General features: G+C 38.9%; 1 protein-coding gene across 1 annotated transcript in view; it reads left to right on the top strand.

The window, feature by feature from the left end:
• The window catches only part of LOC136864095 (dnaJ homolog subfamily C member 9), a 43,851-nt gene extending 18,588 nt beyond the window's left edge, over positions 1-25,263 (top strand). Inside the window, exons 4-5 of the mRNA XM_067140661.2 lie at positions 1,935-2,146; positions 22,124-25,263. Of these exons, the coding sequence (XP_066996762.1) occupies positions 1,935-2,146; positions 22,124-22,330 (419 nt within the window). The 3' untranslated portion in view covers positions 22,331-25,263. The remainder of the gene's footprint in view (positions 1-1,934; positions 2,147-22,123) is intronic.
• Positions 25,264-27,104: the final 1,841 nt, after the last annotated feature.

Here is a 27,104-nt window from a genome sequence, read left to right as displayed (position 1 = left end):
GAAGGATCCCCTCGACTTTTGTGATGTGAACTAGTTGCCTTTGTTCTGATGCTGCAAAGTAGAAGGGGGGGAATATTGAACATTTATTGTAATCACACCATTGGGCATATTGTTTCTTTCGTTCAGTATTTCATTCCTTTTACAATGTTGTGAATAAATGAATGCCTGATTGTGTGGCTGCAGGGATGCATCTTATGCTCTGTGTGGAATTACGGCTGCTTAATAAACAAACTATGGGTATCGCCTTTAAGAGACACAGTTCTACGCTAGTCGAAGAAACTTGTGCATTCGCATGGAGCACGGCAGCAGTATGTGGTGAGTTTGTCAGTTTGAATCGCTCGCCCGGAAGTAACGAAGTAACCACATTTTCTTGAAAAGAAAGATGTTCTTCGCCAATTCAGTTGCGTCAGCGGTCTTTATATACAACACGAAGAGCATTCCTGAGTTTTTTTGTGGGTTATTATATTAGTACAGATTGTTCAGTAAACTAAATTTCCACCTGACCTAGTGCTAAACACACGTTTCTTTACTTTAAACACAGTCTTTTTAGAATCCAGTACAGTTTTCATTGTTATGGATATTTCCATCCCGACCATGCTGGCTATGTAGTTTGGGTCATATAGCTGTGAGCTTGCAGTCCGTGATGGTGGATTTGAACCCCACTGTCTGTGCAGTCCTGAAGATGGTTTTCTGTCATTTCCCAATTTCGCACCAAGCAAATGCCAAGGCTGTACTTTAATTAAGGGTATGGTCGCTTCCTTCCCAGTCCTAACCTTTTCCTATTCCATCGTCGCTATAAGACCTGTCTGTGTGGATGTGACATTAAACCCATAGTATGACATACTCCGACATAGATAAGTTTCTTTAAATTGATGAATTAAATATCTGTAGTAATTATCAGTGACAAGAATAGTTGTTTAAATAGAACTAAAGATTTGATACTTCTCATCTGGCAGCACAGAGTAGTACATGTGGCAATTCTAGAGTTAATCAAGGAGGAGTATCACATCTCAGTGTTGACCACTATGCAATAAGTAGCTGCCTCAGTGGATGAGTGGTAGTGTCCAGTTCATGGTCCCAAGTTCACAGGTTTGATTTCAGCTTAGGTAAATTTTTGAAGGGCGGGCAGTAATTGTGTCGCTCCATGTCGACTTATGCATATTGAAGATCTCTGGTGGTGCACTTAGTGTCACCTGACAAAATTAAATTGATTTTTACCTTAGGAGCTGTCCAGTAGAATTACGCTTTCATTGCTATACTGCAGCATAATTGGAATGTGAAATAAGATAGGCAGGCTGCTTAAACACCACTTCAGAAGGTCTATAGTTGAAGTCATAAGTTTATTGCTATTTTTTCTTGAACAAGAAAATGGATGGTCAACAACTGCCAACCTGGGCCCAATGTATGGTGGGTAGAATCTGCCTGTTACAAGCAAGGACAAAAGGCGAGTGATCAAGGTGTAACACCTCTTTAAGAAACCTTGGTCATGCTGGCTGGGCAGGTGGCACATTGTAAGGGCCCCTTGCCAGGGTTACAGTGGAGTACTTAACGGCTTCTTCGGTGGAGGAGACTTTCGGAAGGATGCAGTTTGCAGGTGAAGCATTCCAAATTTCGATCTGTTGCATTATAAAAGAAGTAGGGGACTATTAAAGGCTAAGAGAATTTCACCCGGACAGGAAATCCCTCATTTGTGTTAGGCGTAGCGAATAAGCAGAAGAGGGAAAGGAGTAATTGCTTTCAACAATAACAGAACAAGCTTCCAAGCCTTGGGATGTTGCTTGTTCATTCCCACACCCAGCCTGTTGGAGTGGACAATTGATGATAATGATCCTTGCTTTTTTCATAGAATAGTGAAATATTGAACATATGAAATATCTTCTGCACTATTTGTGGCATTTGAATGCTTTAATGTACTAATGATGTGAATGATTTAGGTTCCCAGGAAGAAAAGGATGACCTGAAGCGTGCTTACTTGGATGGTAAAGGGGACATGGACTTCATTCTGGAAGCTGTTCCTTTCAGTAACACAGAGGAAGAAGGTAGACTGCGAGAGCTGATACTGAAGATGATAAAAAATAATGAAGTCCCAGAATATTCAGCATTTGTGAATGAAACGCCTCGCAAGCGAGAGCGCAGGAAGAGAAAGGTATGATTTCGACTGTCATTAATGTTCCTGTCCATTTGTCTTTGTCTCTTGTTTTTTCCTTTCCATTACTTATTGTGAAGTTTGTGTATTACTTCGACAAGGAGCATATTCACTTAGGGGACCATTCTTGAGATTTCTAGTTTGTCAATGTGTGAAATTTAGAATGGGGAAAAATACAGGAGGGGCTAAGGAGACGAGGTTATTACAGCTGGTGGAATGCAGGTGTTTGCCATCCTGATGAAAATGGGAAGCAGAAAACGAGCTCATCATCGGCTGAAAAGAAAATCAATGCCCCATAATAATAAATATTTGAAAGTGTGATTGCCAAGTGACATCATCTCTGGCCTCTCACACAATGGATGTGATTTGAAACCCTGCCAGTCCTGCTGAATTTTTGAAATGAAAAGTTATATCCCTTTAGTGTGGATTCAACATAAAACTTGTGGTTCTGTGGCTATGATTGTGATATTAAGTCACATAAAACTACAGGTTTACTTTCTCTAATAATAACCCCCTACGGGTGGGAGACGCACGTGTAGAATACACCCGCGGTATCTGCTGCCTGTCGTAAGAGGCGACTAAAAGGGGTGACCTAGGTGTGGACATTGATTGCAGTTTGATATCATGTGTTGGACTTCCTGTGGATGGGAGGGGCTGAATACATTCACAGGTAATTCCTGCCTGTCGTAGAAGTCAACTAAAAAGGTCATGTGGCCATGGTTCCCTCTTTATTTTTTATTGTTTTTTGAGGGTTAGTTGTAGACCAATTACAAATTTTTAATGTGTGTACTGCTTGGAGATGGTCCTCCTACTTGTGCGATTACACTCGAAAGCCCGTGCAGTAACCACCCAGGAAGCAGGGGTTGGGAGTGTCGTGTACCCTTGAAGTAGTATCCGCCTGACAACACAGGTCCCCTCATAGCCAAATGCCAGGAGGACATATTATTCATTGTTTTTTCTTTTTTTTTCTCTATATTTAGTGCTCTGTACATGCTATGGGGTGCTATTGCGTGTGATTGGAGGAAGGGAGTCCTAATGCTCATTGCCTCAGTCATCCCGTATTAGGCATCGCCTAACATCGGAACCCGGGCAATACTGGCTACGACTAGGTTGGTTTTGCCTTGGCTGCTTGGTTCGGCTACAGAGACCTCTGATCAGACTGGGTGGCATTCAAGGAGGATGATTTCGGGCATGGTATCGAAACCACTTCCGCCTGCCTCCAATACGGTTGATGATGACCCCTAAATGGGTCGAAACTAGTACCGTGTAATTTATAATTTTGTGAATATATTTTAGTATTGAAAAGGTGGAAACGTTTACGTTGTTATTATTATTACTTATATATTAACTGCCCTGGTCTTCATTCTCCTAGAGTTCGGAACTGTCCGGTATACCTGAGTGAGAAGAAGATCCAGGAGATTAAGACCCTGGATGGTCTTTCCTACCAGGAAGCACGCCGTAAGTTTAATTCTCTGAATGCACCGGCCAAGACACTAGACTTCAGCATGATAGCACAGTCTCTCCCAGGTTCGTCATTTACAACTGGAACACCTTCCCAGAAGATCGCTGTGCCCAAGGCGGCAGTTGCTCCTGTGAGCAACGCCACAAAGAGAAAGAGCTCGAAGGCAGGTTCATCTCAGCCTTCGACCACCAACAAGCCTGTGCCGGCTATGAAACCTACGCTGGTACAGCATGGGGTAGAAAACAATGTCTCCTTCCCTCACGAGGTCAGCGAATGCCGCGCCTAAGCCAGCGGAGGTGGCATCGTCGACGAGGGCTAGGAAATCACCTCCCAGCCCATCTAAACAAGAATCATTGGCGGGAAAGAAGAGCATCCTTAACAAGGCATTCTTCCACTTCTACTATGGATGGGGTCTCACACCCTCCACCTGGAGGGTCTGAGTCTGCACCAGTGGGCTTTCCAGGAGCCTGGACTACGTCAAAGAAATTCAAGACATGCATCACCTCGTCTGGTGAAGTGACGCATATGGAGCATTTATCTCCATCTTCGGATGGGGATGTGAGTGTAGGTTAGGTAGCATTACGCTGCTTCTAACCTAAACCTAAGAAGTCCACACTTACACTATGGCACTGTTACAATAAAATTGTAAGTTACGGTAGGCATCTTGCTAAGCTGCGCCAGCTCATTGACGAGTATTCGGCAAGTATAGTCTGTATTCAGGAAACAAATTTCAGACCAGGTCATCATACAGTCTTGAGAAATTTTCGACTATACTCGACAGAACCACATTATGCTGACCGGGCTTCCGGTGGCCTTGGCATTTTTGTCCGTTCTGTTACCTACAGCGAAGAGATTCCACTAAGAACTCCGCTGGAGGCTGTAGCATTTCGCGTTTCACTGCCTGTCGTAACAACAGTGTGTAATGTTTATTTTCCACCAGGCCAGCCTCTCGACATAAATGATGTTACTGATCGTATATATCTTCCCCGCCCCTTCCACTTATTGGGCGATTGTAACGCCCATCACCCCATATGGGGCTCTGAAGCACCTTGCCCCAGGGGAAGGGAGTTGGAAACATTGGTAACAGAGCTGGGGTTATGTATTTTGAATACAAGTGAACCAACGCATTTCATTGTACGTTACGGCACATACTCTCGCATAGACTTAAACCTATGCAGCTGAACGTTGCTTCCGCTGTTTCGGTGGAATACACACGATGATCTCTGTGACAGTGACCATTTTCCAATTATTCTTACTTTGTTGAAACAAAAATCCATCTAGGCTCCTCCTCGATGGATTCTTAAACATGCTGATTGGCCAAAGTTCACATCCCTAGCTGTCTTTAACGATGAGATAAGGCGGACCGCAGACGGTGAAATAACTTACATAACACAAGTTACCGTTGCTGCTGATGAGTCCATTCCCTCCTTCTCAGGGTCTCCTTGCCGAAAACTTGTTTCTTGTGGTGGTACGAAGAAATTGCAGCAGCTATCAAAGAGTGCCTATGCGATCATAAATGTTATTGTAGGCAGCCTACTGTGGCCAACTTGGTAACATTTAAACAACTCCGCACTAAGGTGCGAGTTCTTATTCACCAAAGTAAGAAAGCTTCGTGGGAGATGGCGTCACATACTCCATCTCAAGTGTGGACTAAGCTTCGACATATTTCAGGTATCCAAGGATCATCTTCTGTACTGGGAATTTCCATTGAAGGCAGTATCGTCACTGAACCACTCTCGGTTGCTAACCATCTTGAAAGTCATTTCGCGGATGTGTCTGGCTCCGGGAATTATCATAGTGATTTCCTCGCTATGAAGTGAGAGGCGGAACGTCATCACCTTAGTTTTGCCATTCAAGCTTCACAGAGAACTATAACGTGCCCTTTACGGAGCGGGAACTCTGCAGCGCCTTGGTGCTTTGCAAGGACACGTCTCCTGGGCCAGACAGTGTCCATAACCAGATGTTGAAACACCTCAAGCCTGACAAAAATCCTAAGTGTGCAGGAAGTTATAGACCTATTTGTCTCACTAACTGTTTGTGTAAGCTATTGGAGAGGATGGTAAATTGCAGACTTGTATGGTGTCTGGAGAAACGAGAACTTTTGTCCGAATACCAGTGTGGTTTTCGAGCCACTTGCTCGACCACCTGGTACACCTGGAGAGTTCTATCCAGAATGCATTTCTCCGCAAACAGCATTTGGTGGCTGTTTTCTTCAACTTAGAAAAGGCCTATGACTCCACGTGGCGATATGGTATCATTCCAGTCCTGCATCAATGGAGATTCCAAGGTAACTTGCCGGTATTTATTGCAAATTTTTTGTCCCTCCGTCTATTCCATGTCTGAGTTGGGAGGGCATATTCGCAATACCACGTTCAAGAAAATGGAGTCCCACAGGGATCGGTTCTTAGTGTGACGTGACAATGGGAACTAATATTTATTTGGCATAATTTAATTCTAACATGAAAGCGTCTAAGAGTATTTAATTATTTATCTGGCATGTCTGCTTGTGTATTGAGACGTTATCTACATTATTGGCCATTGTTGGAACTGTTCCCTAACTGTGGAAGTTACCGGGCAAATTTAATTCAAATACCTTATCCCGATTGTTACGCATTTGCTGGATCAATATGATTTGCGGGATTATTGTTTTGATTGCTGCGCGCATTACAGGGTGAATGTATAATATAACTGTTTATAATAGTTTACTTAAATCCGCCTTGATCAATACACTCATTAAATGAAAGAAACATTATTAATTAAACCATACATGTTTCGGGAAATCTCAACCATTCCCTTCATCAGTGGTTAGATCAAAGAATAACACAATATGACACAATCTTTTGTTTTACAATTTGAAGGAGTATTGTGTCCCAATACATCATATCAAAGAGTAAAGAGAACTTATGAAATATTATAAAAATGATCAGTACATACAATTTTGGTTGAACTGAATGAGAACACTATACAAATTTAGGATCTTCAAGTTTTTCTTCTCTTCTTTTTGTTCCTTAAATGATTATATGCTAGCCTAAACAATGGGTTATCTTCTGTACTTTTCTCATTTAAACTTGATTCAGAATTACATTTTTGTGTAAGGTAAATTTCTAAATTTTCCAAAACATTCATCAGTTTTCCCTTTTTGGTCGAATGTAATATGTTGACATAAAAAGGCAACATTTTACAGTTTAATTAATAGAGCTATGAACATACGTATGTCTAAGAAGAATCATAATAGAGAGATAAATATAATCCATCAAATCGCTCGTAGCAACGGATATTCCAACAGATTTATTAATAGAATGATAAATAAAGTGAAAAATGAACCTAAAACAACTTTAATTACAGAGCGAAAAGAGAAAAAGAAATTCGTAGTTCTAACTTTTCGAAATAAGCACTCTTATCAACTGGCTAAAATTTTCAGGAAAAAGAACATCAATGTCACATACAAAACGGATAATAATACTAATAAGATAATTTTCAATTTAGATAAAATAGAGAATAAATGTATATTTAATAAATCAGGAATTTACAAATTAACATGCCAAACATGTAAACAACGATACATAGGACAGTCCGGAAGAAGTTTGGCTATAAGGTACAAAGAACACGTTAATGCGGTCAAACATAAAAGATATTCGGCAATGGGAGAACATATGGTTGAAATGAATCATAAATTTACAGACATTTCCAATGACATGAAATTATTACATTCGACCAAAAAGGGAAAACTGATGAATGTTTTGGAAAATTTAGAAATTTACCTTACACAAAAATGTAATTCTGAATCAAGTTTAAATGAGAAAAGTACAGAAGATAACCCATTGTTTAGGCTAGCATATAATCATTTAAGGAACAAAAAGAAGAAGAAGAGAAGAAAAACTTGAAGATCCTAAATTTGTATAGTGTTCTCATTCAGTTCAACCAAAATTGTATGTATTGATCATTTTTATAATATTTCATAAGTTCTCTTTACTCTTTGATATGATGTATTGGGACACAATACTCCTTCAAATTGTAAAACAAAAGATTGTGTCATATTGTGTTATTCTTTGATCTAACCACTGATGAAGGGAATGGTTGAGATTTCCCGAAACATGTATGGTTTAATTAATAATGTTTCTTTCATTTAATGAGTGTATTGATCAAGGCGGATTTAAGTAAACTATTATAAATAGTTATATTATACATTCAGACCAGTCAATACGGACCAAACACAATATTAACCTATCATGGTTAAGTTTATTAACATTACAGGGTGCGCGCTTTGAATCATGGGAAGTTGCTACTTCCGCCTGCTCCGTGTGAGCTAGGACAGTGTGTTTGCTGCCACGGTCCAAGATGTCTATGTTAAGTGAAGCTCGTAAGAGGACTCCTTGGCGCAAAGGGAGAGCGTTTGTAATGGAGCCTGACTCTGGTGGAAAAGTGAGGATGTTAGGGCTATGCCCTTTACTCTTTTGAAAGTTTTCCAGTGTGCTCCAACCTGATTATTTCTTTAATGTAAGATGTGAACTTCGTGTTGTGTGATTAACCGTTACCGGTATTGAAAGGTTTAAATGTGTTGTAAGTTGGATACCCTAACTCCAAGTAAGTACTGGAAATTATAATTAATTGAAGGGATTTCGTATGACCAGACATTAAAAGTGAGTAATTTCATCATGGATTTGACCAACATCATAAACGCACCCTTTCCGTATCGTGTAACTTTGTAAGCAAAATCTGGTATCAACTTTGGGCTGAATCCGTAGGAAAAACAAACAAATGTAATGTGGGGAGTTTGGGATCGCTAGTTATGCGTCTATGAGGTGGTATTTTGTGTAAGTTGTTTAATCTTATTGTTTTGTCGTGCATTTTTGCCTACTGTTCTTCATGATGAGGATTATTATTATTATTATTATTATTATTATTATTATTATTATTATTTTGATATTTCATTTTGATGTGTGTTTTTCTCCCTAATTTTCCTTCACTGCTTGTATTTCCTGTCTGATTGTGCTCCTCTTGCCTTCGTGGCTGATTATTTGTATGTGACCATTATTTGCATTGTTCGGGATGTTAATTAATGACACCTCATGCACGTATTGTAGCGTAATCCAAAGCCCCCTCAGTTCTGAAGTATGTAAGCCGTAGGCAAACTGATTAACTAAAGCTAATGTAAATTGGTACCATCACCTCTTGCATAAATTATTATTATTATTATTATTATTATTATTATTATTATTATTATTATTATTAATTGTGTGAAATCTTAAAATTGGAATTTGCTGGTCGATATTAAGCTTAAATTATGCCGATCTCCTAACGTTTCCCTGTCACATTCTGCTCATTATTTGGGGCTCCTTGCCTTTATTTTTATTATGTAATGTCATCCCTTATCTTACCTGATGGACACCTATTATTTTGGTGGCTTTGATGACTATTACTGGATTTTGGCTTGGCGTCAGTAACTGGTAGCTCCTATGCTGCGCTTCCGTGTTCTATCATTATTATGTGCGGAACATTAATCGTAATTTTTCCGTTGATATACTTCATTTAGTTGGGATTGCTGTCCGCTATTATTTCATTGTGTTTTCACCTTGTTCGGTTATTTTGTGTAATTTTTATTCGCGGTTGGAGCCACTAATTTTCCTTATTCGTGTGTCCTTGAGTGTAACTTGTAATTAACTATTTTAGTAGTGTAGCAAATTTCAATTTTAAGCTATATTTGTAGTTGCGGGCCCGTATACTGATGATCGTCAATCTAAAATAATAATGAATTTCCATATACTAATTACCTAGTGTTTATCGTTTAAATTATATGAAAAGGTTGCAACCTATTTTAATTTTAATATTTTATCCTTCCATATTCAGATTCATTTTACCTTAATTTAAAATTCATTATAAAATGGTGTTTCACCTTTGAGTTTTAATTGCGTTATGGTTTTTTTTTAAAAAAAAGGAATAGGCCTATATGTAAAATTTAACTGTTTTTCATATTTATTTATTAAGTAAAATTTCTTCATTTTAAATTTAATCTGGTCTCTTATTTGGTAGTTAGTAATATTGACCTGGCAACCTGTCAACCGTTAATAAGATCCTGCCCTTTCATTCATGCCTTTCCCTCCACGCTTCGTGTTTTGTGCTACTGCCCTTACGGTAAGTATTGTGTTTGTTTTCATTTTGTTCCTTGTTCGTGCATTTGTGTTGTTTTGTGCACTTCTTGGTAAGGTTGCACTTAGTGTCACTCTTTTTGCTATTGCCATAAACGGTATTGTTGCTGCTGATGGTTCAGCAGTAATACCGTCGCTATATGTGGGCGATTTTGCTCTGCATTATAGTTCGCATAAATGGCAGTCGCAGAGCGGCAATTACAGCATGCTATTAGGAGAATAGAATGGTGGACTTTAGAACATGGCTTTCGGTTTTCAAGTGAGAAGACCACTCTAGTCCAGTTTTGCCGGAAGTGCACCCTTCATGCGGATCCTGAGCTTTTCTTAGGGAATGTTGCTGTTCCTGTAGTTGACACCGATTTCTTGGGCTCCTTTTTGAAAGCAAATTATCGTAGGAGCCACGTGTGCGGCAGTTGAAATTGCAGTGCACCAAGAAGTTGAATATCTTGAAGTTTCTTAACAGCACTAATTGGACTCTGCCACTGAGTAGCCATGGCCTTTCTAAGAATTCGAAGGCTGGCATGTTTTGATGCCATTCTGCAGATTTGAGAAACGTTTTTGTTGAGGCTAATAGAACGCCATTCTCTCTTCACTATTTCTTGAGATCCAGTGACGTTACACACAGGCACTGTACAAAAGAAGCGGTCGTTTATTGTCAACGAGTTTTGTGTGTGCATGTGCATGTGAAAAGAAGCAGCGTGGGTACTGGGGTAGTTGCCAGTGGTATCCATTAACTTACTGTTTGGCCGCAACCCTTGAGTTTTCACATGAGATACTGAAAAAAAGTCGTCTTGGATTCAGAGAAATACGGTATCACTCCAGAGGTTTCTGTGGCAAACACATCAGTTTTTTCCTTCAAACGGCATCACCTAACCCAACCTTATATGTATCATAAAAACATATTTGAAACGCATGTAGAGAAATGATAACCTCCTCGTGAAAAATTTACTTGTAAATAGCCTTTCCAAAATTTAACTAGACGTGAGAAGATATGAAATATCCTCTGAAATCAGTGATGTACTCTGCCATATCTTGAGGTGTATCACATTCTTACTTAATTTCCGTATACAACATTAAAATGAAGATATCGTTTACTTCAGTCTTTATTTTTAATGAGTTAACTGTAATCTGCCATGTTATTTACGCATTTATTGCGAAAATGTTTTATACTCTTTCATTTCAAATTTTCTTTAAATAACAGCAGTCGACGGGTATTACTAATCAACTCCAACATCGCCTTTGAATGTTGATGAGAGAGCTCGCAAATGCAGTATACTGTACCGAAGATGATCTATCGCATTTTGTTGCAAACGTTTGTTTTCTTATTCAAACAGTGTCACCTATCCTAACTTAACCGTACTATATGTATGATGAAAACACACTTAAAGTGCCAGTAGAGAAATTATAACCTTCTCATTATAAATTTTTATAATAGCCTTTCTGTAATTTAACCAGACGCGAGAAAATATAAACTAACCTCTGAAATCAATTGAGCACTCTGCCATATCTCGAGGTGTATCCCATTCTTACTAAATTGCAGTATTTAGCCTCAAAATTAAGTGGTTGTTTAGTCAGCCTTAATTTTTAAAGAGTTAACAACCGTTATTGGACACGTTATCTATGCATTTATTACGAAAATATGGTCTCTTACATTTAGAATTTTCTTTACAGAACAGCAGTCGACGGGTATTACTAATCTACTCAGACATCACCTTAGAATGTCGACGAGAGAACTCGCTAGTGCACGTAGCGAGGAAACGATGCCGAAGGTAATCGGTTACATGCAATATCATCGCTGGGGTGTACAGATATCGGTAATGGAAAAAATCGCGCGTGCTTAATCGCTCGTAATAACGGATGTCACAGTGATAGGGCTCTCGCTGTAACCGAAGGACGATACACAGTTTAATATAGGAATTTTGAAGAGACATAAAATGTTTGTCGCCTTAGCGGTGTTCTCGTTATATGCCGTACTCGCTATAACGGGCTTCTGCTGTATTCATGAATATCTCTGTGATGATGGCCGGTACTGTAACAATGTATAAGACATAAATTATTGGAAATTTAATACTAAATAACTTTAATTATGTAGTATTTATCGATACGACCACTAATAACATAAATCATTGAGAATTAAATTTTAGACCTTCCCCTAAACTACCATTTTACTGAGCGTGAATAAAATTATTTATGGGCTAGATTGTAGGGACTTATTTCCTGACTTTGTATACAAATTTTTTATGAGATACAACCACTAATAAGATAAATATTTGAGAATTACATTTTAGGCCTCCCTCTAAACTACCATTTCATTCAGCGCGAATAAAGTTATTTATGGCCTAGATTGTAGCGACTTATTCCCCGACTTTGCATACCAATTTTCATTAAATTCTTTTCAGCCGTTTTCTCATGATGCTTGTACATACATACATACGACTGATACAGAAATACCATCCTTTTAAAATTCTGAGCAATGTACAGACAAAACTCTTTATTTTATATATATGTAGATATCTGTACTTCCAGCAGTGGCGTATCCTGGAATCTCTACTGAGGCATGCAACTAGTAACCACGCAGTTAATACAATGTATTAAGTAAATTTCAATTCTACTCACCCTAATTACATGTAGGTGAACTCGAGCCAAACAGTTTTACTGTAAGTTTCTGGACTGAACGTGCGTACACAATTCTTGTTTTCTGTTTTTAAATGTACGAGGGTCCGCCTCTATGGTGTAGTGGTTAGTGTGATTAGTTGCTACCCCCGGAGGTCCGGGGTCGATTCCCGGCTCTGCCACAAAATTTGAAAAGTGGTACGAGGGCTGGAATGGGATCCACTCAGCCTCGGGAGGTCAGCTGAGTAGAGGTGGGTTCGATTCCCACCTCAGCCATCCTGGAAGTGGTTTTGCGTAGTTTCCCCACTTCTCCTCCAGGCACATGCCAGGATGGTACCTAACTTCAGGCCACAGCCGCTTCCTTCCCTCTTCCTTGTCTATCCCTTCCAATCTTCCCATCCCCCCCGCAAGGCCTCTGTTCAGCATAGCAGGTGAGGCCGCCTGGGTGAGGTACTGGTCATCCTCCCCAGTTGTATCCCCGACGCAGAGTCTGAAGCTCCAGGACACTGCCCTTGAGGCGGTAGAGGTGGGATCCCTTGCTGAGTCCGAGGGAAAAGCCAACCCTGGAGGTTAAGCAGATTAAGAAGAAGAAATTTACGAGGGAAGGTAGAGGTCTCCCGGCTTTAACTATTTGAATCTTTTCATCAAACGAACGGCCATTTAATGGCTTTTCGAACTGATTTACAATTATATCCGTTTTAAACTCGTCCTTCATTAATACCACATGTGCGCAAAATATAATAAAACACCGAAATTGACGAATAGCACAGGAACAGCGCACACAGAATGAACTCGCTAATCAGCAAAACACACAATGAATTAACTCACTAGTTAGCCACAACTGAAGCACTGGAGGTAAGTCACCCCAGTGGCATTGGTTACTTTCGTCACGTTGGGTTCCCGCTGGGAGGTAAACTGTGGGTCCCGTTCGCTGTAAACATGCTGACTTTCTCCCAGTTGCTAACAGATGGCAGAGGGTAGCACGGGTATGGGTTGACAAATTCTGACCAAGTTTCAATTGCAGCGACATCGTTCGGAGGGTTTCAGAACTACGTCTGCCACCGAATGCAATTTTAAGATTGAATGCCTTACATCCTTAACTCCTCCATTTGCTGTCTTTTTCTTCCTAGAGTGGAGTAGACGGCGAGACTACACCAGCACCACACGTAGTCAAGCAACGGAACTAGCACGGACCTTGTGAACTTCTGAGAGATGAAATCATTAATATTTGACTTGAAACAACCTAAAATCGTACATCAGACAGTTCTTTGTGTTATCATAAGGCATGCAATGAATGCCTTGCATTCAAGGAGAATACGCCCCTGACTTCCAGGCAATGCCTTATTCCTTTGTCACCTGCATTTTCTATTATTTTATTAGAAAATAAGGCATTGCAAATTAGATCCACTGATTGTTTTAATCTCATAATCAGTTTTCATCACCATTTTTGTAAACTCCAGTCATTGAATACATTTTAGAATTTTAAATATATCATGTCATCCATCTCGTTCCATTAGATGTTAGGCCTGTTTAAACAACAAGCATCATCATCATCACCATCATCATCATCTCTAATAATAAATCGGCAGTCTGCTTCAATCTATATAAAAGCCAAATACCACTCACTACCACAAAATCTCCAGGTCCAGAAACCTGGAAAGCTGAAATTAGGAACATCTTTAGCCCTAGAGGTGCACTAAGAAAGTCATCATCCACCATCATCATCAGTGTCCCTCTCCAGTCACTCGGCTGTGGTTAACAAGCCTCCTTCACTTCTTTCTCTCCTTCCACTTTTCCTGCTTCCCTGCTTCCGCCTTGAATTTAGACCTCTATCCCACAGTAGCATAGGCTCATATAGACAAAACTCATTTTAAGTCTTACAACACAAGGAACAAATAATGTAAAAAAAGAGCCAAAAGTTTTCCACCTATTCAATACTCATTGAATGAAATGGCGTATGGCTTTTAGTGCTGGGAGTGTCCGAGGACATGTTCGGCTCGCCAGGTGCAGGTCTTTTGATTTGACACGTGTAGGCGACCTGCACGTCGTGATGAGGATGACGTGATGATGAAGACTACACATCCCCCCTGCCAGCGAAGTTAACCAGTGATGGTTAAAATTACCGACCCTACCGGGAATCGAACATGGGACCCTTGTGACCAAAGGCCAGCACACTAACCATTTAGCCATGGAGCCGGACAATACTCATTTATTGTAACCTAAATCTATATATATATATATATATATATATATATATATAAAAGTCATTGTATGTATGTGGGTGGGTGGGTTTGTACCACATCTCCTCCCAAACCATTGGAGCGATTTCAACCAAATTTGATACACTTATGACTTGGTATCAGGAGACAAACCGCGTGGGGGTAAGACATCCCAAACACCCCTGGAGGCGGGGGCCGAGGGGGGTCATATATAAAAATAAATGAAAATAGTGTCGAATCCATACTTTTTGGGGTCGCGGAGATGAATAGTGACACTCCAATTTTTTTGAAGTCCAAGTTCAGCCCCCTTTGGGGTCGGGGCCAGGAGGGAGTGATATATACAAATAATCGAAAATAATGTCGAATACATAGTTTTCGGGGTCGCCAAAGTGAATAGCGACACTCCGGATTTTCAGTATCAGGAGACAAACCACGTGGGGGTAAGACGCCAGGAACCCTTAGGGGCGTGGGGCGAGGGGGGTCATAAGTAAAATAAACTAAAATAGTGTCGAATCCACACTTTTCGGGGTCGCTGAGATGAATAGTGACACTCCGATTTTTTTAAAAATCCATGTTCAGCCCCCTTTGGGGTGGGGGCGAGGGGGGAGTGATATATACAAATAATCGAAAATAGTGTCAAATACATAGTTTTCGGGGTCGCCAAAGTGAATAGCGACACTTCGGATTTTTGGTATCAGGAGACAAACCACGTGGGGTTAAGACACCCCAGGAACCCTTAGGGGCGGGGGGAGTGGGGGGTCATATATAAAAATAAATGAAAATAGTGTCGAATCCATACTTTTCGGGGTCGCTGAGATGAATAGTTACACTCCGAATTTTTTAAAAGTCCAAGTTCAGCCCTCTTTGAGGTGGGGGCGAGGGGGGGAGTGATATATACACATAATCGAAACTAATGTCGAGTCCATACTTTTCGTGGTCGCTTAGGTGAATAGTGACATCCCGGGAATTTTTAAATTCCAAGTTCAGCCCCCTTTAGGGTGGGGGACAAGGGGAGAGTGATGTATAAAAATAATCGAAAAGAATGTAGAGTACTCTTCGGGGTCGCCGAGATGAATACTGACACTCCGGATTTTTACTATCAGGAGACAAACCACGTGGGGGTAGGGCACCCCAGGAACCTACAGGGGCAGGGGGCGAAGGGGTGAGATATAAAAATCATCGAAAGTAGTGTCGAATGCATACTTTCGGGGTCGCTTAGATGAATAGTGACACCCCGGGATTTTTTAAAGTCCAAGTTCATCCCCCTTTGGGGCGGGGAGCAAGGGGGTTGAGATATAAAAATAATAGTATTTAGTGTCAAATGTACAGTTTTCGGGGTCGTCGAGGTGAATAGTAACACTCCGGAATTTTAATATCTGGAAACAAACCACGTGGGAATAAGACACCCCAGGAACCATTAGGGGCGGGGGCGGGGGGCTTGAGATATAAAAATCATCAAAGTAGTGTCGAATACATACTTTTTGGGGTTGCTGAGATGAATAGTGACACTCCAATTTTTTTTTTTTAAGTCCAAGTTCAGACCCTTTGGTGTGGGGGCGAGGGGGAAGTGATATATACATATAATAAAAAATTGTGTCGAGTACATAGTTTTCGGGGTCGCCAAAGTGAATAGCGACACTCCGGATTTTTAGTATCGGGAGACAAACCACGTGGGGATAAGACACCCCAGGAATCATTAGGGTCAGGGGGCAAGGGGGATCATATATATAAAAATAAACAAAAATAGTGTCGAATCCATACTTTTCGGGGTCGCTTAGATGAACAATGACATCCCTGGAAATTTTTAATTTCAAGTTCAGCCCCCTTTAGGGTGGGGGCAAGGGGGAGTGATACATAAAAATAATCGTAATTAATGTCGAATCCACAGTTTTTAGGGTCGCTGAGATGAATAGCGGCAGTCCGGAATTTTAGTATCATGAGACAAACCACGCGAGGGTAAGACACCCCAGGCGCCCTTAGGAGGGTGGGGTGGGGGGCGATGGGGCTGATATATAAAAATCATCGAATGTATTGTTCAATCCATACTCTTCGGGGCCATTGGAATGAAGTGTAACTCCGGAATCTTTTAAACCAAGTTCAGCCCCCATCGGGGAAGGGGGGAGGTATATAAAATTATCGAAAATAGCGTCGAATCCATAGTTTTCAGGGTCGCTAAGATGAATAGTGGCACTCTGGACTTTTAAAGTCCAAATTAAGGCCCCTTTTGTGGTGAGTGGTTAGGAAGGGAGTTAGATATAAAATAATCGAAAATAATGTCACATCCATGGTTTTAGGTTTCGCTTAAATGAGGAGTAACACTCCGGTTGTCGTTTAAGTCCAAGTTGATCCCCAATTGCCAGGCGGGTGAGAAGGAGTCAAGAACAGAAAATATCCAAATGACCGAGATTAAGGATGTTTTTTGTACGTTCCAGTATAACTGTTGGCAGAACTTAATACAAATATTACCTACTACCTGAAAAAAAATACTAAGGGGGAAAGACACCCCTCGAAGCCTTAGATAAGGGTACGAAATGTAATTAAGACTGAAAATGACCGATATTAGTGTTGAATCCATATGTTTCGGGACTACGGGAACAATTTCAAACAAACTTGGTCACTTATGACTTATTATCAGGAGACAAAGTGCGTGGAGGTATGACAACCCTAGCACACCTACGACGGGATGAGGTGTAGAAATAATCGAAAATAGTGTCGAATCCATTCTTTTCGGGGTCGCTGATGTGAATAGTAACGCTCCAATTTTTTTAGAAGTCCAGTTTCTGCCTCCTTTCGCATAGCGGTGAGAAAATGTGAAAAGTAAAATTTCGAAAATGACCGAGAGAATGGACGCATGTGTGTATACTGGACCTACTGTCTAGGGTAAGAGACTCCTAGCCTCTAAAGTAGGGGCAAAATGTAAATATTAACCGAAAACGACCGAAATTTGTGCCTAATCCATAGTTTTTGGGGTCGCTGAGATGAACTGTAACACTCTGGATGCCGTTTAAGATAAAGCTCAGTCCTACTCGGCAGGCGGATGAGAACTGGCAAAAAATTGAAAATGTCCAAAGGGACAGAGTTTAAGGATGTATGTGTGTATGTTTTAGCATATCTCTCAATCAAACGTGGTATACGCATGACTTACTATATAGAAAACATTACTGTGGAGGTCAGATACACCTAGGCCCGCTGGTGTTGGGGAATGAGAGGGGCTGATGTGCAAAAATAAGGAAAAAAACCAATATTAATGTCGAAATCCATTGTTTATGTGTCGCTGATACGAATTGTGACGCTGTGGATAGCGTTTAAGCCCACGTTCAGCCTCCATCGAGGCAGGAGCTGAGAAGGGCTTAAAAGTAAATAGTATAAAATGACCGAGATTAGTGTTTACTCGATAATTAAATAATCTAAAACTTGAAGTCAGATACATCTAAATAACTCTAAAACTACATGATAAGTCGTAAAATCAACATCTCAAAAAGAATTCTATAAGCATTCACTTTACACTTAACTAACTGGTAATACAAATATTAAATGTAAACATTCAAAAACTATCCGGGCAACGCCGGGTACTACAGCTAGTATAACATATATTTGAAACTAATTTTGGCCTTAACTTTATGACTTTGATGATGGTATGTATTATCACTAATCAGAGGGAAGAAATGGAAGGGGTCTGACACTTAAAATGAAGGTATTGGCCAAAAAAGGGCGAGGGTCACAAAGGGCATGAAGATGAAAGACTTCCTAGGCCTCGCAAACCTGATACCTTCGGGTTCAGAAAAGAACAAGAGCTGATCAAGTGAAGTTGGATAGGATAGATGAAAGTGAGGAGCCTGGCAGAAGAAGGAAGTGGAAGGACTCAGCTAAGAGCCCCATGGTTGCCAACCCATGCTCCCAAGTTAAGACCCCCTGAGGCCACTTTTAGTTGCATCTTAAGACAGGGAGGAGATACCATACATGTTATTTTACTGCCCCCATCCTCAGGTGAGGGTTAGTGTCGTACAGCACATTTATAACAACTGGCAACGGTTTCAGGTTCACTGTGATGCCGTGTGGAAACCTGTACAGACCCATGGTTGAGTACCAGGCTTACATGTCCCATACACCACCCACTTTGAAATTGTGGCTGCTGGTGAAATATACCCTTACCATCTGGTGGTGTATTTCGAAGGGAATATGGTATACAGCCTGAAGAGTCTGTTGATGGAAGGGTCATATTACGTTTTAAGTGTTCTGTCCTTGCTCGTCAGTAGGGCTCGGATGTTTAGGAAAAGTCATATTTTTTCTTTGTCTCTATTTTCTTGCCTGATTGGATTTTAGTGCATATTAGGTGATTATCGTCACAATTAAGTGATCTTTAATTGTCATATAAGTGCATATTTTGGCTATTTTTTGTCATGAGGTCATATTTTGAGCTATTTTCGTAGAAATGTCATATTTCGGCGGTTCGACGACAGCTGTAGCTGTGCAAAATCATCTTCAACTTATCGAATGCTAACTAGTATTCACTAAACTGCTTCTCGGTACCACATCTGCAGTTAATACAAGTGGAATACTCTGCCTCTCCTATCAACATTGTGCAGGAATTGTTTTCCAACAGTTTGTCAGAAATTCTGGCATATACTAAGTCGAACTTTGGAATTATATTGAGTGCAATTACTCGTTTAGGAGCTGCTAGCTTAGAAATTCATGCAAGTATTGAAATTGTGAGAAGTGTTGAACTTTCAGTACAACAATCACATGGACTTTTAAAATGTTGTGTGATCTGATAATCTTAGTGAACTTAGTACTTTATAAGTACATACCTATGTATTCGCAAATGTTTGATAAGTGAATGAAGGATAATAGACTGTGAATAACTGCTAAACATGTATATTCAGAAAATTAATATGAAACTAAGAATAAAGTAGTTAGTTAACAAATATGTATCAAAGGAATTCCCATTTCGACTTATAACTTATTTTAAAATTGCCATATTTATATTAACCATTTTTGGGACATATTTTGTAATTTTTTCGTCATTTTTGAGGTCATATTTGCTTGCTTATTTGGGCTATTTTTAGGTCTTAAACATCTGAGCCCTACTCGTCAGCAACCACCTGCTATCACTTAATGTAATCAGCCCTGTAGGTTTTTTGTCCAGTGCCCTGCCAATGACAAAATCGACAATGAATTTCTTTTCACTTACCATCCTCTTCCTAAAAACAAGTGTCTTTCTGTTGTGCCTTACGATGATCTAAATTCTCCTTCTTGACTTGAATAAAGAAGTTCAAAAGTTCCATCATCCATTGAAAAATAAAGAGAACAAAGGCATCATACTAGATTCAGTGATAGAATTCTGATAAAAACATAGGTAGTCTGCAAAGGAAATTTCTGAAAGAAAACCTGATGTTAATAGGAAAGCTGTTAGGAAATACACTAAGAAAAATTCTGAAGTCAGTCAAAAAGCTGTTAATACCTAGCGAGTGGCCGCATGGTTTGGGGCACGAAGCCGTCGGTTTGCATTTGGGAGATAGTTCGAATCCCACTGTCGGCAGCTCTGAAGATAATTTTTCATGGTTTCCCATTTTCACACCAGCCAAATGCTGGGGCTGTACCTTAATTAAGGCCACAGCCACTTCCTTCCCCATCCTAGCCTTTTTCTATCCCATTGTTGCCATAAGAGCTATCTGTCTGTGCGACGTGAAGCCAATTATTAAAAAATTCTGGGTCAAGATTTTCATCTCAAAAATCACATGTCAGGAAGGGCATCCGATCGTAAACCCCTGGTCAGAACCAAAATGAGATATAAGAGATATAATCAAACACGACATCGCAGAAGCACAGCCCAATCTCCCTCCTCCCTCACATGTTATTTTAGATGACGATAAAACTCTACTTCCCTTCTCTCCAGAGCTTTCCATGAACTGTCAAACTGTATCACATCGTTACTTCACCAGGTCGCGCTCAAAGACAGACCCTCTAGACAGCGCAGAATAAACATCTTTTCCAAACAAGAACGAGAGGCAAGATGACCTATTCTGATGACCTCCATTTTTATCAAAGGAGTCTCCAAAGAACTTTTATTTGTGCTTATTGTCATAATGTTTTTCTTTTCAGTTCTTTATTTATACAGCTGAAGAGGACCACTAAGTGGTCGAAACATGTCCTGTAAGTTTTAATAATTATTCAATTTTGCCTGAGGCATTAATAAAGTATCGATTAGGTGGTTATTTATACTTCTTTTTTAATAGGGTTATGCAAGTTTATAATAAGCTATACATTTCATAAATACAATATTAAAAAGGTGGACGTTCTTGTTAATTTATTTCTTATAAATGCAAGTTTATTGTCGAAGTATGTCCTGGACAGATATGTATTAAAGAGTAAGACAAGAAACATTTTATTTTGAATGACCTTAATATGGGGCGAGGTACACAAAAGTCAAAGCTGATTCTTCTATGTAAGTGTTTGTTTAGATTTTGTAATAGGAAGTGCACATATTTGGGATATTATCCCTTGAATGTGCTAATGCCACTACCATGGGTGAGAGATTGCAAACAATATTTTAGACTATAACCCAATGTAAGAGTCGTATTATAACTTAAAAACTAAACAAGCAGAACTTCGGGTTCTGCTTTTAAGATCTTGGTCTTTCAAGACGATTGCTGCCCAGCCAGATGGTCTACTGACTTTGGAGTGTTGAGTAGTCAACATGACAACAATGATAGAGGTGTTGGGGTTTGAATTTGCTTATCTTTGTCATACTTTAGGCTTATCTTTCAGCAGTTGTATGTTGCCATAGTTACAACTCTTGACTGTTTGGCTCCATGGCTAAATGTGGCTAAATGGTTACCGTGCTGATCTTTGATCACAGGGGACCCGGGTTCGATTCCCAGCAGGGTCAGGAATTTTGACCATAATTGGTTAATTCTGCTGACCTGAGGGCTGGGTGTATGTGTTGCCTTAATCATCATTTCCTCGTCATCATGGCTCGCAAGTCACCTTTGGGCATGAAATAAGACCTACATTTGGCGAGCCAAAATTGCCTCGACACTCCTGGCACTAAAAGTCATACGCCATTTCATTTAACTCTTGACTATTCTATATGTCTTGACTTTATTGTAATATCTGAATATGACGAATAGTGATAGGACTATTAATAATCTCTGCTTTATACTTTCCGTAAATTTAGTTTGTCCTTAAAATTCTCTTTAAAGGAGTGTTTAATATCAGCATTTCATTCACAACTACCATGTTTAATCATCAGAAATTTGTATATACAATCGCTGATAAGAAGAATGAGTGAATGGTATTGTATAAGTTCCTCTCTGGTATACTTTTCTCAGAAATGATTGAACCTGCAGATATGTTTGTTGTGGATATCCACAGGGTTTGTGATCTTCATGGGAGGTGAATTATATTTTGATAGTAATTAAAGTCAAGTGTGATAAAATATTAAATTCGAGCAACATACAATACCATGCACTCATTCTAGTTTTGAGCAACTAATGTAATGTATTTATATTTTCAATTTGTATGTTTGACCTTTCAGTGGCAGAAAGAAGCTGAGGAAGCTGAACGCATGCGAGATGAGATGGGATTAGACACTCAAAACGACCTGAAAGCGTTGATCCGTAGTCGTCAAGAAGCACGAGCTGATCAAATTGGATCCTTCCTTGACCATTTGGCTGAAAAGTATGCTCCCAAGAAAAAGGATTCTGGTGGTAGGAAGAAGGGAGGTGGGAAAAAATCAAAATGATCACGGTAAATGAAATTTGATAGAAGATAAGAGAGGACATTTGTACAGATTGATCTTCAACTACTTACATGGTAATAAAGTTTTGTTTTTGTTTTTGTAATTGCTTTTGTATTTATCTGTAGTTTGCAGCAGAGTTCGTCTTATGAATTGTACATTACTTGTAAAGATGAGCATAGAGGTAGTGAGATAGAATATTGATAATATTCTTTCTGAGGTATGTTTGGTTTTATTATAGTTATATTTAATTTGTTACATTGTTGAGAAATTCTCTTATGTGAATTGTTTTTAAACCTTAGTGCGAGTGTTTCTAGATACATAGTGAATGTGAAAAGTTGTGCGATATCGTACTGAGATCTGTAAGAGTCTGCAGCTTCAATTTCCATGCGTTAACTATCGCACAACATATCCCGGTGTGAAATTGTCATAAAAGGCTACTTTCTTAGCTGAATGTAATAAATCATGCCTTGAGGTAGGACAAGACTGGAATATCATAAGATAATGTATGTAAACTTGAGAATCAAATCCAGGTGTGAACTGCAACTGTTTTGAGTGTAATTTTTCTGGGAAAGAACTAAAATAGCATTGTATTCCAAGTGTCAGGACACTTATTCAAAAAAATAATTACATGTATTAGCTCAAATGCCATTTAAAAAAAGGCTGTATATTTTGACATACACTAGTTCTTGGGGCTCACACACACTCTCCCCCCCCCCTTCCCCTTGTACTTTGCTGTTTTTCTGTTGGTTCTTCTTCTGATTACACGAGTCTCATTCGCAGTTTTAAAATTGGTTTAATGGTTAAGTGAAACTTTCTCATCTTGCCTCATGTCAACGAATCCTACTTTGCTGACTGATAATGAATTCCTTCTCTCTCTCTCTCTCTCTCTCTCTCTACCTTTGGTTTAGTTGGTAATTTTATGTATTTTCATATAATTTATCTTACACTCTTAGATGTGAAACATTATTCTTTATCTTCATCTGTGTTATATGACACAACTATCATAAAATTGATTTATTCTAAACTGAAAACAATGGAGGCACTTAATAAATGGAGATATAATTCTTTGTCTTGCACACGTTTAGATCATTTCACTTTAAGTTACAATCATCATTCTTGAAACTGCTGTCTTTACATTGTCTTAGTCAAACAGTAGGAGCTTAATGATTATTGTAAAGATATTAATTTTGATTTGTGAAGGTAATACATTCTAATTTTTTTCTTTCCTGACCAATTAATAAAAAAACAGATGCGAATATTCTTATTTTCCAAGAACTAGCCATACTCGTTTTGGCTGACTCAATCATTCCTTTTAATCCTATGACTTTCATCTATGCAGTGTCCTTAATTTATGGGGAATTTTCTTTTTTGCTTGTGAATTCTAATATTCCATTCTTGGGGAGATAACCCACTTCATGGGAGCTGTTACTTGATAGAAAAGAACCTCTACTTACATAAATTTCATGCTGTGTTCTTCAGTAAAGTTTTATCCTCTTGTGATTCTTCATAACTGGTAAGCGTTTTGTTTAATTTTTACCATGATTATTATATACAAGTTTTCCTGGAGAAAATGTCCATGTTTTGTGAGATCTATACATTCTTAGCTAAGAATGTTCAAACAATCATGCTATGAAGAGTTCTTGAGTGATAGCTGTTTGAAGGTAAATCAAGCTAAGAGGTACTATATTCTGTTCTGTTTATTTGGCCAATATTGACAGTTTCTCATTTTTAAGTACACTTGAAAAACGGTCTGATGGCAGCATTACCTCTGTGAGTGCATATCAGTTTTCCTTTATGATGATTAGCTATAATGTCACTTATTAGTAAAGCCAAATTGTGTGTTCAAACAGTTTAAATGTATACTTAAAAATTATCAGTGCTATTACTTTCCAAGTGGATTTTTTTTTTTTTTTTCTGGGACATTCATGAAAATAATTGTGAGAAAATAATTTGTGACCGTTTCACAACTTCTAGGTCATGCCTCTCCTTGAAACAAGTTTTTCGTATTTAAAATGTGATCTTCAGCAATGAGAATTTTTTTCCATGTTACTCCCCTCATCCAGTCTTGAAAGACTAAATGATCTCATGTTGTATGAATAAAACTTACTTGTATTCTGTCTTCGAACATGTTACAAATGAAAAGCTTGCATCTCGTCTTTTATCAGTCATTCTGAAATTATTGTCATTTTACTTTTTAGGGTAAAACTTGTGATAGGTGGGGACCTATTGCTCTTCTGCCATGAATTGACAATCTTTGTTTAACCAGAACCTTACTGTCACAGACCAATGGATGACATGCAGCGAAGCCTATCTTGTCGTGCCTTGCTTTGTTTATAATTAATCTAGAACTTAACTGATTCATTGACTTTCCTCAGCATACATCATAACATACTACCGAGAAGCAAGTACATATATTTTCCAATCCCTCTGGTATTATGCAAATACCCAAGCATCTAGCTACAAAATATCATACCTACTTTGTGTCAGTCCTGATGGTTGTCAGGATTTTATAGTTAAGAATGTATCATGAAAAGTGGGGCGGAGGTTGATGCTTCGTATTGAAACAAGATGCATCTCTTATTCTAACTTCATCTTGCATTGTATTAGGCAGGTTTATAAGTATTTCTTTTATATATTTTATATTTTACCTTCAGTGGGTCCTCACCTATTGGAAGTTTTACTATTTCTAGTATTCTTCAACAGTGTTCATAACTTTGAGTTAGTTACTGAAAATTAAGTTTTAATCTATTGAAATATTTCATAATGAATTTTGTATCGGAAGGAGATGTTTCACAACTGTGATTTGCATGTTCTTTTAGTGCTTACATATCCTTTTGTCTGTACTATAGATTTTAAAATCATGAAGTGTATCTCCTGTACTAAATTTGTATAAAGTGTTGTATTGTAATGTAGATAATTACAAAACTTGTATATAACTGTTTTTTATTCTTTTAGTTCATTTATGTTTCTATGCCTATAAAAACTTCTGTGTATTTTTTGATTTGATTCTTATTTTATAACAGCTTGTGCAACGTAGGCCACCTGACATCTTTAGTGGCATGTTAATTTAGTAATGTAGAAGATATCATCGACATAATTTGTAATTAATGACCTCAGGACAAACTCACAGCATGTACCACTGGTTTCAAAATGTAGTTTTATGAAACATGCCCCCTGACCACGGTCATCGCAGCTACCCCTCCTTGCTCAACCCCTTCGCTTCTCTTAGCTTAGAAGAGGTATCAGCAGTGGACTTGTTCTGTTATTTATTTCTGTCAGAGATTGTGTTGTGTATATCTAACACTACGGTATCTTCTGAAATGCTTTCTCTTTGTTGTAAACGCCGACATTGAGACTGTGTTTCCAGTGCTGTGTGCTTGCATACTACTGTGAGCAAACCTCACCTCTAGCCTTCACTCTTTATTTAGCAGATACAGTAGCTTGCAAATTAATCAGAGCACATCCATTTCTAAGACTTTTTGTAACTAATGTTGTCAGAATCACGTGTTCCCGCTAAATGATGTTTCCACATTCAAGCTTGTAGCTGCACTCGAGTAAATTATCACACATACACGAACTAATAGTAATAATAAAGAATTTAATAACACGCATTAGGCAATGAGAGTGAACACACAATAATAGTAAAATAAATAGGGAAAACAGAAAAATAACATGTAGCGGCGATTTCTCATCTAAGCTTGGAAACGTGATGGTTAACATATCATGCAAAATCAAACACAAGGTAATCAACTTATAGGCCTAACAATGACTACTACGGACAGGAGTGGAACGTGAAGGAGCCCTGTTGAGATCCATGGGAAAGTATGCTGTTATAACAAAGAAAAGGTTTACAAAAATCACCCTCTACTCAAATATTATTAAAAATAACAAAAAAAAATTACAAGAAGCAAAGTTAATAAAGGCAGAGGAGTTTATATACATTTGACAAATCGATACAGTTACGAATCAGACACGAATAAATGGCAGAGTAGTTGACAATAAATTTTTAAAATAAATGCATTAAACTTTCATAGTGAATGGAGGCATCTTCGAAAGAATCAAAATTAACACAATATGTTATTCAAGAGAGAATGATACATTTACCTGTAATAACAAAACATGGAGCCAGAAAAGGTTTGCCTCTGAAGACAACATGTGACGGATTAGTCTATCAGCAAAGTTCTACAGAAACTGGTGAATCTGGTAATCTAGAGGAAACTCCGGTGCACAAAATAAACTCTTGGAAAGTTACGTTAAAGGTGACAAAGGCCGAAACATAAGAATTAATTTAAATTGAAGTAAATACGAAAGAATTAGAAAATTAGCGCTTACCGTGAGGAACTGGAGATTCCGACGGAGTTAGTCCTGGAGCACACCTGCTCGCGAGGACGGTCAGATGGTAAAGACGCGGCCGAATCGCATCGCACGCGAAGCCAGCAGAAGGCTGGAAGTGGACAAATCACAATTAACCCATTTATGCCCAAATTATTTTCTTCTGTTATTGATAACTTGTATATATAAATACTTAACATGACCCATTATTCATGTACAAATGAAAACACATTTACTTGTCTAGAACCCGTATAAACACATGGGTCGTTAACGACCCGTTAAGCACTTGCTCGGGAAACAGGGAAAGAGAATATTCTGAACATCAACCTTAGCTATACTTTATTTCTACAGACTTACAGTTCACTTACCTTTAGAAACGACTATTATAATAACTCAAAAAGCAATAATTGTCCTTGGTCTTTTTAATTATAATAATATTTAGTAC

This window comes from Anabrus simplex, chromosome 1, assembly GCF_040414725.1.
Source record: "Anabrus simplex isolate iqAnaSimp1 chromosome 1, ASM4041472v1, whole genome shotgun sequence".
Classification (NCBI taxonomy): Eukaryota; Metazoa; Arthropoda; class Insecta; order Orthoptera; family Tettigoniidae; genus Anabrus; species Anabrus simplex.
Note: the sequence above shows the minus strand (reverse complement) of the source record. Positions and strands in the feature narration are given on the sequence as shown.